The 19,882-nt window shown below is 39.7% G+C and overlaps 1 protein-coding gene across 2 annotated transcripts in view; it reads left to right on the forward strand.

The window, feature by feature from the left end:
* Positions 1-19,882, forward strand: part of ADCY1 (adenylate cyclase 1) — a 219,057-nt gene that overhangs the window by 163,819 nt on the left and 35,356 nt on the right. For both annotated transcript variants that reach the window (XM_075271083.1, XM_075271084.1), the window contains 5 exons: positions 4,553-4,747; positions 9,539-9,636; positions 13,852-13,936; positions 15,967-16,056; positions 19,311-19,567. In XM_075271083.1, coding sequence (XP_075127184.1) covers positions 4,553-4,747; positions 9,539-9,636; positions 13,852-13,936; positions 15,967-16,056; positions 19,311-19,567 — 725 coding nt within the window. The remainder of the gene's footprint in view (positions 1-4,552; positions 4,748-9,538; positions 9,637-13,851; positions 13,937-15,966; positions 16,057-19,310; positions 19,568-19,882) is intronic.

Genomic DNA, 19,882 nt, shown 5'->3' on the forward strand with positions numbered 1-19,882 from the left:
AGTACCAGCTTTGCGATATACACAAGACGTGCTGTAAATTCTTTATATGCGGATATATAGTAAATAAATAGTTTGTGTTCATATGTGTGATTTACTGATATTTAAAACTAATGTAATGTAAAGTATGTTAAATGTACAGTATATTAAATTAGGTCTTTGCTTATAAAGGACTTTAAAGAGGTACACAATGCTTACATTTACATGAATTTTATTTGAAGTTGCATTTAATTTTTTTTTTAATTTAGACAAGTTTCATATAGACGTAACACAAATACACTTTAGGGTTTGTACTGTGGCCACAAAAGCTGAGTCCATTGGCTCTACTTAAAGGTAGAACCAATGGGTTCACCTTTAAACAGAACCTTTGCAGCATTTTTTTACTCATTCTGGAATAACATATATGATATGCTGTAAAGAGTTAAGTATAATGTAATGTGCCTAGTTATGAATGTTGTTCATTGTTGTGGTTATGTATTGGTTTAGATCTGAGTGCGTGTTCTGTCTATATTAACCCTTAAGTACTATCATGGTGTCTATCATAATGATATGTCTATGATAGTGGTGTATGATAGACACCATGATAGTACTTAAGGGTTAACTAAATCCACAATTGCCAGCAAAAGACAGCATTCTGCATCACTTGGTGTGCTTATCATTATAATATACAGTCCTATGAAAAAGTTTGGGCACCCCTATTAATCTTAATCATTTTTAGTTCTAAATATTTTGGTGTTTGCTACAGCCATTTCAGTTTGATATATCTAATAACTGATGGACACAGTAATATTTCAGGATTGAAATGAGGTTTATACCGTTTGAAGATCATTTTATCTTCAACTCGATTAACATTTTGACTAGTCTACTTTAAAGACAGATATTGAGCCACCAGATTGTCCCTCTGTCCTAGATAGAAGTGGGAGGATAGAATGGGCTTTGCCCCATACTGGACTACGAATACTATTTAAATATGGATGACTTCTACAATAGTGTCTCCCTTCTAACTTGCCTTGCTGCCAAAATTCAAAAGGGCTCCCAAAATCCTTTATAGAACAAAAACTGTACCATAGGGAAAGCAGGGTTGTTTGTTCTGACAAGCTAATGCTAGTCAAATACAAGAACAAGCGTGATGTTCTTGTTTTGACTAGCCTCCACGCTGACCGATTCCCCCCCCACTCTAAATCTGAGGAACTGCAGTGCAGATCAACAAGCCTGTATGTATAAAAGAATATAGCCATTACCATAGGACTATATAGGAATATAGCTATAACCATAGGACATTAAAATTGCCAGATTGATGGATACACTGTTAGTGTTAAAAGGAGTGCAATATTAGTACATTTGTGTGCTCAGATACCCCTGTGAAAATAAGCATAGTGCCATACAGAGTAATTATGCATAAGTACTGTCATACTGGTGCTGTATAATTTGATATTGGCTTGATATTTCGTTTAGGTAAATGAGGTGCTCATTGCCTCTTACTCTCTGCCCAGCCCCACATTGCTCCCCTTAAGCTGAACACTGTGTTTAGCATAAAAAAAAAAAAACTAATATACTATAATTAGGTTATTGATAAGCCTTCTGTATACAGTGCTGCCGATCTTGCTCCTCCTGCATATACAGTCCTATGAAAAAGTTTGGGCACCCCTATTAATCTTAATCATTTTTAGTTCTAAATATTTTGGTATTTGCAACAGCCATTTCAGTTTGATATATCTAATAACTGATGGACACAGTAATATTTCAGGATTGAAATGAGGTTTATTGTACTAACAGAAAATGCGCAATATGCATTAAACCAAAATTTGACCGGTGCAAAAGTATGGGCACCTCAACAGAAAAGTGACATTAATATTTAGTAGATCCTCCTTTTGCAAAGATAACTGCCTCTAGTCGCTTCCTGTAGCTTTTAATCAGTTCCTGGATCCTGGATAAAGGTATTTTGGACAAACAATTCAAGTTCAGTTAAGTTAGATGGTCGCCGAGCATGGACAGCCCGCTTCAAATCATCCCACAGATGTTCAATGATATTCAGGTCTGGGGACTGGGATGGCCATTCCAGAACATTGTAATTGTTCCTCTGCATGAATGCCTGAGGATTTGGAGCGGTGTTTTGGATCATTGTCTTGCTGAAATATCCATCCCCGGCGTAACTTCAACTTCGTCACTGATTCTTGAACATTATTCTCAAGAATCTGCTGATACTGAGTGGAATCCATGCGACCCTCAACTTTAACAAGATTCCCGATGCCGGCATTGGCCACACAGCCCCAAAGCATGATGGAACCTCCACCAAATTTTACAGTGGGTAGCATGTGTTTTTCTTGGAATGCTGTTTCTTTTTGGACGCCATGCATAACGCCTTTTTTTTATAACCAAACAACTCAATTTTTGTTTCCAAAATGAAGCTGCCTTGTCCAAATGTGCTTTTTCATACCTCAGGCAACTCTATTTGTGGCATACGTGCAGAAACGGCTTCTTTCTCATCACTCTCCCATACAGCTTCTATTTGTGCAAAGTGCGCTGTATAGTTGACTGATGCACAGTGACACCATCTGCAGCAAGATGATGCTGCAGCTCTTTGGAGGTGGTCTGTGGATTGTCCTTGACTGTTCTCACCATTCTTCTTCTCTGCCTTTCTGATATTTTTCTTGGCCTGCCACTTCTGGGCTTAACAAGAACTGTCCCTGTGGTCTTCCATTTCCTTACTATGTTCCTCACAGTGGAAACTGACAGGTTAAATCTCTGAGACAACTTTTTGTATCCTTCCCCTGAACAACTATGTTGAACAATCTTTGTTTTCAGATCATTTGAGAGTTGTTTTGAGTAGCCCTTGATGCCACTCTTCAGAGGAGATTCAAATAGGAGATCAACTTGCAATTGGCCACCTTAAATACCTTTTCTTATGATTGGATACATCTGGCTATGAAGTTCAAAGCTCACTGAGGTTACAAAACCAATATTGTGCCTCAGTAAGTCAGTAAAAAGTAGTTAGGGGAATTCAAATCAATAAAATGATAAGGGTGCCCATACTTTTGCATCGGTCAAATTTTGGTTTAATGCATATTGCACATTTTCTGTTAGTACAATAAACCTCATTTCAATCCTGAAATATTACTGTGTCCATCAGTTATTAGATATATCAAACTGAAATGGCTGTTGCAAACACCAAAATATTTAGAACAAAAAATGATTAAGATTAATAGGGGTGCCCAAACTTTTTCATAGGACTGTAAGTTACCTTACCTAGAGTTCTGATATATAACACAAAATAAATCATATGGCTGTGGATTTGGTGCGTTTATTTAGCCAGCCCCGGTCACAGGTGGGAAATTTGTAAAAGGGGGCTGTCTTAGGATCCCTACAAAATTGGTCATGGTCAAGAGTCCCTTTGACAGATACCTGGAGATACAATCAAGTTTGTAGTGTATCCAACTTCTTTACAATCTCCACTGCCACACTTAGTAAGGCTGTATTCACACTGAGTAACGCTGGCGTTTTTTGTGCTTATTTTTGCACATAGCGCCACGTAGCGCCGTGTTAACGCCGCGCTATTTTGCGGTGGCGTTGCCCGGCGTTAACGCGGCGCTATGTGCAAAAATAAGCACAAAAAAACGCCAGCGTTACTCAGTGTGAATACAGCCTAAGAGATCTGTTTTATATGTATATTTTTTTCTTTAACTTGTATACTGTTTGGTGGGAAATCTTGTTCTTGGCTCTGAGATGTCTCCACAATTCTGAAGAGGGAAAATATTACTTAACTTTGTTATCTTTAGTATTCCAGTGGGTTAGCGAATCACTGTGTGGTGCCAAAGGGTGTGATTGGTCTGGGTTAGTGTCTTGTCTATTGCAAGTGGCGGGTGGTGGCAGCTATTTGTGTGGATGTGTGGAGCACTTCACTCCATTGTTGTCTATTGTGATATGTAAGTGTGGTCACATCCAGGGTCACATGTGCTTGTGTGGCATATGATAAAATAATTTTTGTGATTGGGTTTTAATTGAAAGTTTTTCTTCTCTTGGCTTCTACAGCTGTATGTATAAGCAGTAAAATCCGGTTACACCGGCCACAGGTGTAATTTCGGTTGCTTTTTGCCAATTGCAGGTTTTCTGTGGGATATCTGCTGTGGACTTTCCACATTGGACCCGCTATGTGTTACCTAAGCCTTGTGCTTATTTATAACCAGATAGACAACAGTTGAACTTTGATCTGGTAATAAATCAGCTTAAGGCCCCACATATGGAAATGCAGCTAAAAATGCTACAGGAAAAAAAATGCAGTAGATGTTCGTCTTGTTTTTTTTCTGCGTTTTTTTTTTTTTTTTTGCTGAGTTTTACTCTGCAGTTTTTCTTCCCTACTAAACCTATAGGGAAAATTCCAGTGCTGGTGTAATAGACAAGAGCAAAACTTTTAATCAAACCCCATTATAAAAACTATTTTTACATATAATTTAAGAACATTCATCATACTTCATATAAAATTGATGGTTGTTTTATTGTACCTACAAATTACTTTTGTTAATCATGTCTTCCTTCTCATTTTATTATGATATATTAGAGGAGAGCTTTACGAACAGCCTCCGAAAAACTCAGGAACCGTTCTTCATTTTCTACAAATGTCATACACAATACTCCAGGAACCCGTGTGAATCGATATATTAGTCGATTGATTGAAGCTCGACAAACGGATTCTGAGATGTCAGATTTAAACTTTATAAGTTTAAAATATAAGCAAGCAGAACGTGAGCAGAAGGTAAGAAATGGCAAATAATATATATTTACCTTATTAAAGGGATCCTATCAGTCAGACACAATTTTTTGTAGGTACCACGTCGGAATAGCCTTAAGAAAGGTTACTCGTCTCCTACCTTTCATCGTCTTCTCTGCGCCGCCGTTCGCCTACAATTCCGGTTCTTGTTGGTATGTAAATGAGTTAGAAATATTGAAAGAGAGGGAACATAGGAGGAGGTTGAAGTCACAGGTACAAAGCAGATGTTTTATCAGCATGGTTGTTCAAGATCTAAGAAAATCTCTAATTTCATTAAGAATTCCAATATGTCTTGAAAACAATTAAACACAATATCAGAGCATGCTATCAAAAGCCTCAAAAGGCTGCAATTCACACTCCCTCACACATAAGCACAAATGGGGTAACTAAAATATCGCTTTGTGTCATTAAACCATGTTGTTTAGAAAAGCTGCTAAACTTATGAGTCACAGATCTGATGTATAACCATGAGGACAGGGAAGTGCAGACATATCTGTAGGTTTGTAAATTTTTAAAAATTGTATCAAATTTAATATCAACTAAAATTCTACAGTTTTCTTACTTCATATACAATTGATTCATTATATTCATAATTAAAGCTGTTGAAATGCTGGCATTGCTCATAGAGAAAGATTTAGCTTTTTCCACCCACGCTGACAATTACACACACATATGAAAAATGCTGGCAGTCACTGTGCATGGGTAGAAGAAGGCAAGGCGATATATTCCCCCCCCCCCCTAAAAATAATATAAAAGTAATTCGAACAGCAGATATTCCGCAAATTATCAATAAAAACTACAACTTGTCCTGAAAAATACCCTTTCAAAGCTCCGAACATACACGGATATGAAAAAAAGGTTTAAGAATATGACAATGCAACTTTTTTTTTCCATATTTAAATGTATTAAAACATAATAAAAACTAGTTAAATTTCATATCTTTGTGATTGCACTAACCTGAAGAATAAAAGTAACATCTCCTATGTCCCGCACAGTGGACACCAAAAAAATCGAAACCTTTAGGCTAAGGCTCCACGGGCCATAATCGCAGCGCTAAAGCGCTACGGAAAGAGCCGCGCTGTGAACGCACTGCGTTTTTTTCCCGCAGCGCTTTCAACAGAAAGTTCTCAGAGTTTTCCTCTGCGGACTTTCTGTTACAATTATATCTATGGGAAAGCCGCCAGCATTTCCGTAGATATAATTGACATGCTGCGATTTGCAAAGCTGCAACGACTTTGCAAATTATAGCGTGTCCAAGGGGCCACACGGTGGCTCAGTGGTTAGCACTGCAGCCTTGCAGCGCTGGAATCCTGGTGTTCAAATCCCGCCAAGGGCATAAAACCATCTGCAAGGAGTTTGTATGTTCTCCCCGTGTTTGCATGGATTTCCATCCCATATTCCAAAAAAGACATAATGGTAGGGAAAAATGTACATTGTGAGCTCTATGTGGGGCTCACAATCTACATTTAAAAAAAAAAAAAAAATTATAGCGTGTCCGCACTGCGATTTCTTCCACAAGGTGGGCATGGGATTCTCATGAATCCCATCCCCCCTTTGCTTGCACTGTAAAATGCCGCAATTTTTCCCGCAGCATCTCCACTGCGGGCAAATCGCGGCATTTACGTCCCGTTGGGCCCCGACCTTAAAGAGGTTGGTACTATTCCGTTATCGGGCCAGCAGCAGCGCATTTCAGCACCAGCTTTCGGGACAGCAGTTCAGTTCAGCAGCGGGAATTACAATGACATCCGAGGACTGCTGGCCCGATGCTTGTGCCCAGTAGCCAGTACATCAATGACCCCCCCTCCATCTCCTCCTCCTTCCAGTGCTGCCCCCCAGCTCTCCTTACATCTACCCCGTACCCTCTCCCCGCCACATGACTAAGCCGATGCTGGCCCGATGATAGAGGCTGTGCTTGTGTGTAGTAGGCAGTACATCGATCGATGCCCTCATCCTCCTCTTCCTTCCAGTGCTGCCCCCCAGCTCTTCTTACATCTGCCCCGTACCCTCTCCCTGTAATAGGCCTCACCGTAAATCTTGAGCAATGAATGCTACTAGATAGCCGCCGGACGCTGCAGAAAGTTTGTCCCTCCGGCTCGCTGTAGCTCACCGTTCCTATAGTCGGCGTGTTTCTTGTCAGGGCCTGGATTGAGCCCCGGTGTCTTTCCTTTCGGTCTCGGTACTAGCGCTGAGGTGAGGCCTAGTCGTGTGGCGGGGAGAGGGTACGGGGAAGATGTAAGGAGGGCTGGGGGGCAGCACTGGCAGGAGGAGAAGGATGGGGGAGGGGGGTCATCGATGTACTGGTTACTGGGCACAAGCATCGGGCCAGCAGTCCTCGGATGTCATTGTAATTCCCGCTGCTGAACTGCTGTCCCGAAAGCTGCTGCTGAACTGCGCTGCTGCTGGCCCGATAACGGAATAGTACCAAGAGGTTTTCTGGGACTTTTAAATTGATGACTTCTCTTTAGGATAGGTTATCATTTGAAGATCCATGGGGGTCCAATACCAGAAAGCCTCATGAATCAGATGGTTGAAGCAGCAGTAATACTCCCTGAATACCGCTTATGCTTTTCAGGCCATGTGATATAACATTCGTCAGTTGCATGTCCTGATCACAACTCAAGTGAAAGGGATGAGCTCTGATACCCAACACAGGCACTGTACAAATGCATAGCGTTGTGCTTGGTAAGTAGTGAAGAGGCTACTGCACCTATACAAATGCTTTAGTGTTCTCACATAGCTGATCAGTCAAGTACCTGGGTTTTTGATCCCGATATATGTATAATTTTTGACCAATCCTAAAAATTGGTCATCAATTATAAAGTCTGGAAAATCCCTTCAAGAAAATGACTAGAGATGAGCGAACATTAAAATGTTCGGGGTTCGAAATCCGATTCGAACAGCCGCACACTGTTCGACTGTTCGAACGGGTTTCGAACCCCATTATAGTCTATGGGGGGAAATGCTTGTTTCAGGGGTATGCAACATTCGATCAAATTCTACTTACCAAGTCCATGAGTGAGGGTCGGGCTGGATTCTTCTCCCTGCGCAGCGTCCCTGCGTCCTCTCCCGGCCTTGAATTCACTCTGCTAGTCATCGGGCCTGGGCAGAGCCGACTGCGCATGCCCGCACTACAATCGGACAGGTGCAGTCGGCTCTGCCCAGGCCCGATGCCTGGCAGAGTGAATTCAGAGCCGGAAGACGCTGCGCAGGGAGAAGACTTCTAAAGGTAAGAGAAGAACCAGCGTTGATTGGCAATGTATAGCATTCTGCCAATCAACGCTGGTTCTGCATCGAATCTTAACTTCGAACAGCTAGTAGTACTCGATCGAGTACGAGTATTTCGAATACCGTAGTATTCGATCGAACACCTACTCGATCGAGTACTACTCGCTCATCTCTAAAAATGACACAACTGCATATTTTTTCAGTTGCACCTCATTCTGAATTTTGTCCAGCTTCCCAGTAGATTGTATGTAATGTTAAACTGAGGCATTATAAAAATGATTCTAGTATTGATAGTGATGAGTGTACATACTGCATTTACATTCTCGGGAAAGTGCCGCTCATTCGCAGTAGAAACTATAGCTGCGAGTATAAGTACTGCAGCGCTGTTACAGTATAGTTTGTATATCAAGTGTTCAATATGCCTTCCAGAATCTAAACTATACTGGAAGTCGCAATGTCTCAGTACAGGTGAAATGCAGGGGTCCCAGGTGTCAGATCTCCAAATATCTAATATTGATGAACTATCAATACTAGCACCAGTTAAAAGGAAACCTGTCAGATGGATTTTCATCCATAGCTGTTGCTGAAAAGTCCGGTTATAAGGTTTTAAAAACTTTTGATTGGTATATGCAAATTTAGCTTATCTAGTTTTGGGGCAGGGAGAAGCTTCAACTTAGTATAATGATCGGAGATCCAGGGAAAGTGATCAAACATAAAAAAAACCAAAAAACCTGTTTTACTCTCCAATCCTGGGCTCCATACCAGTCTTCAGTCCTTTTCATTGACATCACAGACAGCTGAGGCCCAATTACAGCTGGGTCATACTGCCATCGCAGCACATAATGGTCCCAGCCTTACCCACGTGACATCATTGAAGAGGCTTGAAACCTGGCAACAGAGCCCTGTAGAGGTGAGGAACTTTTTATGTTTGATCTGAACACTTCAAAGTATAATAGCAATTTCGGATGTGTTCACTCAGAATTAAACTGTCAAGCGAACCTCGTGAGATTCAACCAACAAATACTTTAAGTGCCACCTCCACTTTATAGCCACCTCCATTTCCCCTTCAGCCGCCTAGGAGCCCCATATGAAGGTGGAAGTGGAGGCAACTATGGCAGAAGCGGGGGTTGGTAAGTAAATAGGGGCCGGTATCTACTGAACTAAATGCAGTAGTAACAGCCTATTTTTTTTTTTTTTTAACGCTATGGCGCATACTATGGGACTCACAGTGGCCCCATAATAGCTGCTATGCTTGTAGTTCCACCACTGATCTCAAGCTGATGTCCAAAAATAAGGGACACAACAATCGTGTCGTACAGGGTGTAATTTAGTACAATGACTGTGTGACTAACTCATGATGTGCCCCCTCTCCATGTAAGTTAAGGTAAATTTGCTTAGGTGCACTTTCAGAGGGGATTATGAAATTGTAGGTACTGTATATAGGCACAGCCTGGGTAAAACCACAGTTCTAGTAATGTTTGTCAATGAGTTTGTATTTCCTATCTTATCTCTGTTTTCTTCAAATCTGTGTTTTTTTTTTCTTTTCAACAGTATCACCAGCTTCATGATGAATATTTTACCAGCGCAGTCGTTCTTTCATTAATTTTAGCTGCCTTATTTGGCCTTGTCTACCTTTTGATAATCCCACAGTAAGTATTTTTAATAATTATTTTTTATCCTTTTCACATCTGCTCCATAACTCTGCAATCAATGGTTACTTCCAGCCATAGACATTAATCCTCCAGTGTTAACATCTATCAAAAAAAACTTAGCCATAGTCTGAGCAGCTGCATGTAGGCCTCTTGTACTTGACTCTACAACATGCAGGAAGTCTACTTGTTCATTTTCAACTAAGTCACAGTAACAGTGTATAATAAGAACATATTAGAGAGGCAGAGGATCTCAGAAGCAAACATGGTCATAGTTCATAAATGTGTGAAAAACTGCATCTAAAAGAATGTGGAACAGCTTCAGTAAACTGTTGCTCAATGTAATCTCACCATCTAATGTACTGTAGTACATACGATCATGAAAAGATTCAGGGAATCTGGAGAAGTCCATGTGTACAAGAGACAATGTCACTGGTCAATACTGGATGTTCATGATCTTTGGGCCCTCAGACAGCACTGCATTAAAGACAGGTTTGAATCATGAATGCAGATCCCTGCATGGGCTCAGACATACTTCCGGAATTATTGTGGACACAGTTCACAGTGCAATCCATGCATGCAATATAAAGCTGTATCACACAAAGAAGATGCCATAGATCAACACTATTTATAAATGATCCTATCTTCTCTGAGACAAAGCTCATAGATTGCAAGCTCTTGTGAGTAGAGCCCTCTCTCCAAGTTTGTCAGTTCAGTTATTAAAATGCAATGTCTGTACTTGAACCGTACGATTTGTAAGGGGCTGCAGAATATAAATAAAATGTATTATTATTAGAGATGAGCGAGTAGTGTTCGATCGAGTAGGTGTTCGATCGAATACTACGGTATTCGAAATACTTGTACTCGATCGAACACTACTAGCTGTTCGAAGTTTAATGTTCGATGCAGAACCAGCGTTGATGGTTCTTCTCTTACTTTTCCGAAGTCTTCTCCGCGCTGCGTCCCCACGTCTTCTTCCGGGTGGAATTCACTCTACCTAGGCATCCGGCCTAGGCAGAGCCGACTGCGCATGTGCGGGCATATACGCGCATACATGCGCATGCGCAGTCGGCTCTGCCTGCGTCGGGAGAAGACTTCAAGGGGAATGCAGCCCGACCGTCACTCGTGGACTTGGTAAGTGTGATTTTATCGAATGTTGCCTACCCCTGAAACGAGCATTTCCCCCCATAGACTATAATGGGGTTCGAAATCCGTTGGAACAGTTGAACAGTGTGCCTCGAACCTCGGACACTTTAGTGCTCGCTCATCTCTAATTATTATTATTATTATTATTATTATTATTATTATTTATTATTATTTAAAATGGATTGAGGCAAAATGTAAACTGTTCTGTAGTCAAATGAATCACTATTCACCAATAAACAACATTTGGTGCATTATGAAATGAAAAATCCAGCAAAGACAACCCATGGCTGTTCAGCAACTAGAATTATACATTAGACAAGAATGGGACAACATTCCCCCCCCCCCCCCCCAAAACATCAGCAATTGGTCTGTTCACTTCCCAGGCATTTACAGACTGTTGTAAAAAAGAGGGGGTGCTACACAATGGTACATGGCTCAGTCCCAGCTTTTTTGAGAGGTGTTGCGGCTATCAGTTTCTAAATTAGTATTTTTTCAAATGAAATGGAAAATGTCTTCCTTTCAACTTCTGATATATGTTCTATTTTATGAAAACATATGGTTATGAGATTTCCAAATGACAAATGATTGCATTATTTTCTGTACAATTTACATATTTTTCCACAACTTTTCAGGAATTAGGGTTTTATATACAAAACACACAAACCATAGACTAACTGGTACAAGTACAGTGGGCCAGAGAACCCTGCCTACAAGGGCTTACAATCATTCAGGAAAGGGGGTTAGAGACCGTATATAAGGAAATCAACCATCATCCAAAATGAAGCACAAACCCGCAACCCTGAGACTATGAGTATCATGCTCTGCCAATTTAGCTAACCTATAATCTAACATTGTACTGGTTGAGGAGTCTAAGGCTACCCTGAGGTATTCAGCAGAGCCCACCATAAGACAGGATGGATTTGAAGCTCGGGACCCTGGTACACTTACAGGCTAGGAGTCAAACTAGAAACCCTTTCCCATTGTAATGGTGAGAAAGAAAGATGATTCTGAGTTTGAAGCAATTTTTGTGGAAATGTGCCGGTTTTTTTCAGGATATTTATATTGACTTGTTCTGGCAATGATATTGTTCACTAGTTGGAAGACATAGACCATCCAGTTTTGTCAGACATTCAAAAAAAAAGAAGTATAGAAGCTCCATTAAATATTTATCCTGTGTATAGAAGAAAAGAGGCAATATTGCGCTGTTTCAAACGTGAAAATCCTTTATTGACACAGACGCGTTTGGAAACAACTCCCTTTCTCAAGGGACTTTTCTTGAGAGAAGAGACATTTTTGCTACTGTCATGCCATCTGCACTACCACTGCATGTAAGAATAAGAATGTGGATGGCAATAGCTACACAACTTCCACTCTTGAGAGTACATCCAGTAGCCACAGGGTTGTCGCAGTCCCTGAGATATTACAACTGGCAGGTCAAGACTAGTGAAGAAAAACTGAGAGTCCTGCTCTCTTTTCTCTAACACAGAATGATTTGACAGCTTTTCCTGCAAGAATTTGTAACTATCTAAAGCTGCCAATTACTATGCGAAGACATTGGGAAGCAGGACCATTAGTGGAAGCATTGAAACAGCTTTGTATATGGAAATCTTGAATCAAATCCGAGAACAATTCTGTATACTGTATGTCCTAAAGATAAGCGTTTCCCGCTCTGTTATGTTTCATAAGACAGCCTAATTGAAGCGACACTCTTGTAATATATTTTTTTGTATTGCGTATTGTTTCAATATATAAGTAATTCAACTAGTATTACCTTGTTTAGTTTTTCCTTTCTATCTGAAAATTCATGGAGGCCTTCTCTTCACTTGGGTGATCTAAGTCTGTCTAACGTGCCGCTTGCCTTCCTATATGGAGTGTTGTTCCCATTACTGCCAATGACTAGACAACTCCTCTCACACCTATAATGAAGAATCTACCAGCTCAATTTCCTTATCTATATACTTATGATCTCATGAATTACTTTGGAGAATACAGACAGAAGATTAATTACATTGTGCCCCAACATCCAAAGATGTTACTATCTCTAGTTGTGATGTGATGTTATGCCAAGGCTCATGTGACTGATAGAGCACAGAGAAAGAGAAATGGAAAATTCAAGGTGGTTGGCAATCACCAGCAGAATACATTCCGAACTACAGGGACATGAGTACAATAAATAAAAAAGAAGTGCAGCATAAATAAAAACACATTGGAGAGAGGCGATGGAAACAGTGTTAACCCTGGAGTGCTTCTTATTAGGTTTACAAATTAGCCTTAGTGGATTTAAAACATAAAAATAATTCTGGAAATCAGTGTTGTGGCCATTTAACTGTCTATCAGAGCATACTGACGCCCAAAACTTGCTGTGCAGGGAGTTTCAGCCCATTGTATATAGTTCAATGAAGCTATGCTGTTGGTCCTCTTTACAGCAGGTGGGTGGTTCACCGAAGGGCTGCAGTGCTAAATATGAGGATTGCTGAGGGTTAAAGTGATGACATATCATAGTGATATGCCATCATTTAATGGGATGGGATTACCCCTTAAAGGAGAGTCTACCACCTCCACTGAGCATATTCAACTGCCACCACCTCAGGCCTTCAGCCCTGGGAACACTGCTATTTCTGCTCATGTAGGATGGGTGATGTCATAATTGTGGGGGAATCAACTTCCACTGCATGGGGTGGTGCAGGCAGAAGATAATAGGGGTTTGGGTGGCAAGAGTAGTGCACCAACTTGTGTAATTTCCATAATAGTTCTAAGTTGTTTTTCTCCAAATTTATAAAAGTTACATTTAAAACATATGTTGTTTATCTCTGTAATATGTTATATTACATGGTGGTGGTAGCCGAATATGCTTTAGGTACGTGATAAACCCCTTTTAGTTTCCTTGTTCTCGCATCATGCTTTTGTATTACTTGCCATGTATGTTAATTCACAACAATTAAACTAGCCTTTTTAATATTATCATGTATTCTGAGTTAACCAAAATTTTACAAATATGTATTTTGTGCTAATATGATATAAATATGTACTAATTCCAAATAGATAATGGTATTATTTTGTCTTTACTAGAAGCACTATTGTCCTTGTCCTCCTGGTGCTCTGCATATGCTTCCTGGTGGCTTGTATTATGTACCTACATGTCACACGAGTGCAGGTAAATATATTGTCTGAGACTGTCTTTGCCATAAAGAGACAAAAAAACACATTTTACCTAATATGATATAACAACATATATAGATTAAAAAAAGGCAATTTCAGATCCCATTGGGACATTTTCAGCTGCTGCACTGTTGTAGTTGTTTAACCACTTCAGTACCAGGTCCAGGACCAGACACATTTTAGGTTTTATTTGTATGTGCTGTTTTGAGCGCTGTAACATTTTTACCATATGTGTTATTCAACTAATTTCTGCGTCTTTTTTCGGTGACACATAGGGCTTTATTTTTATGTTGTTTTTATTTTTGCATGTCTTTGAATTCTATTTTTTTTTATATCCGGGAAAATATAAACAAATTAGGAGGGAAATCGTGTCTGTTTTTCACTTTTCATTTTTTTTTAATTTAATAACATAAAGTGCTACTGAAAAACTTTACAAAATAGTTTTTCCTCTCCATTATGGTAATTTTTATTTTGTATGGTGTCGTCAAGGGTGGGGCAGTAACCTTTAATAAGGGTGTTCTTATGGCATAATATTTTATTTATTTCTTAAATTATTTTATTTACTTTTTTTTTTTTACATTGACTCTCCATAAGGTCATATGGGGACATCTGATCAATGTTTCTTTGTTAGGGAGGCTGATTTTCCCTGCAACTGGGGCTGATACATTTAGCCCCAGTTGTAGGAGGAATACAGCATCCTTCATGCTACTATACAGCTTATAGAGCTGATCTGGGTCCTGTAGGACCCAGCAGGTCTTGTAAGACGCTGACATCGGTAGATCACGTGACTTCCAGGTCAGAGGGCGACCGTGATCGAGAAGGCAGGGGAGGTAATAAACCATTTATATATCTGTATCTATTATTACCTAAATTCGAATTTGGGGCTGCATCAAAATGCGTTGCCTAAATCTCTGTATGTTGTAAGTCCAAGTGAATACAATACAGGATTATTTAACACCTATTGTTTTTTTTCTGCAACAAAAAAAGCTGCATTTCTCACCCTGGGGTCTTAGACTAAGGGTACATTCACATAGTGCAGTTAAAACCGTGTTAGAAAAAAATGTTAGTTTTCTAATTTTACAGATGAAATACAGGTTGAATTTATTTAACATGTTTTACATCTAAAATTAAAAAAAAAAACTGCACCAAAAACTATATGTAAACGATATGCAATTTTAACTGTGCTGAAATACGCTGTATGAATACATCCTAAGGGGTTATTCACTCTACCGATGTTGGAAAATGTTAGCAACAGACACTAACAGATCCATTAAAAATCAGTTAAAAATCCCTTTGATTGAATTGATTTTTGTTACAGATCCTGTGTTTTTAATTTTAGCCTCCACGTCTCATATAACACTATAGGGAAAACGCAGCTTTTCTGCAGCATTTTGTTTCTGTAATGTGTGCATGAGATTTATTGATATCTGTGACTTTACTGGGACTGTAAAACAATGCATTTCTGTTGTGTTTCCACAACAGTAAGATATTGAATTATTTAACATATTTGAAAAGTGCATTCCTTTGGGATCTTGGAGTGGCTGAGTCCTGACTTGAATCCCTTCCAGCTACAAGACCTTAAACTGGCAGTATATGCTTGAAAATTCTCCAATTGAGCCATTAAATTCTGTGAAGAAGAGTGGGCTAGAATTAATTGAAAAAAAAAATCTTTAATTTGTGATTGCAGTTGTTACTGCCATAGACGGCACAACCAGTTATTAGGTCCAGAAGGGCAATTACTTTTCTACATGGGCAATTTAGGTTTTAAATTAATGTTTAGCTTTAATTAATTGAATTACTATTTAAAAACTGCAATTTGTGTTTCCTCTTCTACTCATCAATATCTTATATTAATTATGTATCTTAGATTAGTTGGATGATCTGAAACCTTTTAACTGTGACATGTCAGCAATAACAAGAAATACAGTAGGGAGATATGATTTTGATAGCTACAAAAATGTAGACCTGTATGCATGTACTGTATGTTGGATAACACTAACAAATTGGCTACTTTTTATCTTGCAGTGCTTTCCAGGGTGCCTCACAATACAAATACGAACCATTTTATGTATTTTCATAGTAATCTTAATATACTCTGTGGCACAAGGATGTGTGGTGAGTAATAACACTATGCTATGAAACCTTGACTATAGTTAATAATGAACAACTATACATACTGTAGATAGGAAATATTAAACATCCTAGGACAATTTTAGCGGGTGTTCACACTTGCACCTGTGTCTGCCCATGGGGTTTCCGTTCTAAGCCTCGGAAAAACTGCATAGGGGACGGCTTGCTGGTGGTCAGTTTTAAAACCCATTCATTTGAATGGGTTTTTAAAGCAAACCGCCAGTGTCCGTATGCAGCCTCTCCACGGTGAAACCAGTTTTTGTTTTTTTTTTGCACGGACACAAAGTCCTGCATGTCCAACTTTGTGTCCGTGCAGAAAAATTGGTTTCACCGCAGAGAAGCTGCATACGGACACCAGCGGTTTACTTTAAAAACCCATTCAATGGTTTTCAATGAATGGGTTTTAAAACTGACCGCCGCCAAATCATGCCCTATACAGTTTTTCTGGGGATTAGGAAGGAAAACCCCATGTATGTAATGTATTTTTTTCTAAATAGCTACTATATTGTTATATACTTAAATATTACAGACACAGGTGACATTAAGGGGGGGAAAGCTGGCAATTGACCAGGGTCCCCATCTGCAGTTTTAAAACACTGACAGCAGTGGTAAAAGAGTCTTGCTGACTACAGGAGAGAAGGAACATCATGTCACCATAATTGTGGCCCTGCCTCCAGCCTTTACTTTAGCCTGAGCATGGCAGTGCAACACTGGGAAGATTCCCACTTAAAAGTGGGCTTGGGCTGATTCTAGTAAAATCACTCTCCACTAATAAATTCTATAATTAAGGGCGAGCCCAGCACAATGCTAGCTGCACCCCTGTATCTTGACCTTGTGAGCCGCAAGTTTTTTAGGACTTTCCTAGTCCCCATAACATTCTGAATGGGAGACTAACCTGTATTCATAGCATGGTGGGCATCCCCTCTAGGAGAAATATATGCTGGCCCGGACCCTTTGCTTCCATATGAATTGGAGCGGACAGAGGAGGAAGTGTATTATACACACTACTAAATTATTGGTACTGTTTAGTGGATGGGTACTACACTGTGAATGTGCTACTGTGTGGCCCAAAAATTTGTGTCTGCTATAGTAAATAGAAAATTCCCTTTGTTATGCTTCCTGGATAAGTATATGTAAAGCTTCACTTACGTGGAAACTGCTTACTGGATTAAATTCTGGAGCTATGGCTGCAGTAAACAGCAATACTGTAAACACTTTTGTAAACTAAAGTGGTCACTCAACAGTTAAAATCAATAAGCCGCACTACAAGAAGCTTCCATACTCATCCTAGTTGTTACAAAGATAATAACAGAGGAGCAACATAATGCAAATACCTAAGAAAATATGCTGTACAAGCATTCATTAAAAGAGACAAGTCAGGAGAGAGAACATGTCCGCCTGAATTGTTATGCATTTTGCATTTGACTGTCTCTGATCTGCACTGTATTCCATGGTAGTGTGTAAATCTTATATCTGACCTCTATGCATCTGGCACATGCCACTATAGGCATATGTATAGGGGTTGTCCAGTGTTAAGGTTTTTACGACCTATCCTTAGGATAGGCCAGAAATACCTGATTTATGGAGGGCGGAAAGGTGCTGCACTCACACCAATCAGCTGTATGGAGCTGGAGTATTTGTTCTATACAGAAATCTTCTTCCAGGCAGGCACAAGCTGTGGATAGTTGTTTTCCTTGTACTGTATGATATATATATATATTTATTTATGCTCTCTGTTTCCTCATTGTCTATACATTACTTCTGTATTATGTGGCCCATTTTACTAGGGCCACACTTTGGCTATAACTGACTACATACTGACTACATATTGTACATGAAATAAACTCATGTTTAAAACAAGATTTGCTGTTAATTAGAGCTGAGCGAACAGTAAAATATTCGATATTCGTTATTTGTTTCAAATAGCCGCTGACTATTCGAATATCGAACCCCATTATAGTCTATGGGGAAAAATACTTCATTTCAGTTGATCCCACCATTCGACTCAGGAGGATCACCAAGTCCCGTATGACACCCCAGGAAATGATGCCAACACCCTGGAATGCAACTGGGACAGCAGGGGAAGCACGTCTGGGGGCATCTAACATACCCAAGTCACTGTTTTATGTCGGGATCCCTGTCAGCTTGCGATATGCAGGAGCTGACTTTTTCCCATAGGAATGCATTGACCAGCGTTGATTGGCCAAATGCCATACAGAGTACAGCATTCGGCCAATCATCGCTGGTTCTGCCGGAGGCTTGTCTGTGAGGAGGCGGAGTCTATGATCGGTCCACAGCAGTCTCCATTCTGGTCCAATCTCAGATGTAGCAGTGTTGAGCGCCCAGCTCTGCTACACCTGAGATGTAGCAGCATTGAGCACATGCTGTGCTCTGCTATACCCTCAGATGCAGTAGAGCTGAGTGTGTGCTGAACCCTGCTACATATGAGATGTAGCAGTGTTGAGCGCACGCTGAGCTCTGCTATACCCTCAGATGCATCAGAGCTGAGTGTGTGCTGAACCCTGCTACATCTCACATGTAGCAGAGCTGGCTGTGACTGGAGTATAAGACATGATCTACAGCAGAATAGTGACTGCAGCTCTAGAGGTGACTGGAGTATAAGACATAATGTAACAGCAGAATAGTGACTGCAGCTCTAGAGGTGACTGGAGAATAAGACATAATATAACAGCAGAATAGTGACTGCAGCTCTAGAGGTGACTGTAGTATAAGACAAAATGTAACAGCAGAATAGTGACTGTAGCTCTAGATGTGACTGGAGTATAAGACATAATGTAACAGCAGAATAGTGGCTCATATGGGAAAAAGTCAGCTCGCTCATATTATAAGCTGACAGGGATACCGACGAGATAGAGCCCCAAAGAGCTGGGTGAGTGATCTTCCCACCTAAATAAAGGTAATCCCTAGCTATCCCTGCCAGTACATCTATCCCTGTCTCACAGTCATATAGTTCACAGTCTCATATGACCTGGATATTAAATCCACTATTCGTATAAATTGGAGGTCACCTGATTTAGCCAGCCAATTACTTTTTCCGATTTTTTTTCGATGCCTCCGTTGTCGTAGGGAGGGGGATAAGAATTTTTAGTGTGTTTGCCGCGTGGTATTCGATTGTAATCGAATACCTCGAATGGCCTGATATTCGATCTCTATTGTTAATATATACTTCCACATTTCTCTACTCATTGCTACTATTTTTGATGTTTGTTTTTTTCCAGGTTGGATGCATGCCTTGGTCATGGAGTACAAATTCCTCCAGCTCCATTATAATTATTTCTCCAAATGGAGAAAATAAAACCATGGAGGAGCGCCCGTGTGATACAGCTCACTATGCTTTCTTGTCATGTGTGGTGGGCACATTAACGTTGGCAATTTTTTTACGCATTTCTTCATTGCCAAAAATGGTTTTACTTCTTTTTGTTACTGTTTTATACATAGTAATTTTGGAACTCAGTGGTTACAGAAAAGCATCAGGGTAAGAAACCTTAAACTCCTTAGTAAAAATGTACTTGAATATTGTCCAGCTACAATTTATTTTGTAAGCAATCCTATTAATTATAAAAAAAATAAAAAAATAATTAATCCTTATAATTCTACTAATATTATAAATGTGAATACTTTGTGTGTTTGTGTTTGTGAATGTTTGTGTGTTTGTATGTTCACACACTATATTAAACTGCTCTTGCAGCAGCTTATTTCAGGTTCTGACTAATGCTGGGTACTATATACTGTTATATATATATATATATATATATATATATATATATATATATATATATATACACACTCA

The sequence above is a fragment of the Leptodactylus fuscus genome, chromosome 4, assembly GCF_031893055.1.
Source record: "Leptodactylus fuscus isolate aLepFus1 chromosome 4, aLepFus1.hap2, whole genome shotgun sequence".
In the NCBI taxonomy this organism is placed as follows: Eukaryota; Metazoa; Chordata; class Amphibia; order Anura; family Leptodactylidae; genus Leptodactylus; species Leptodactylus fuscus.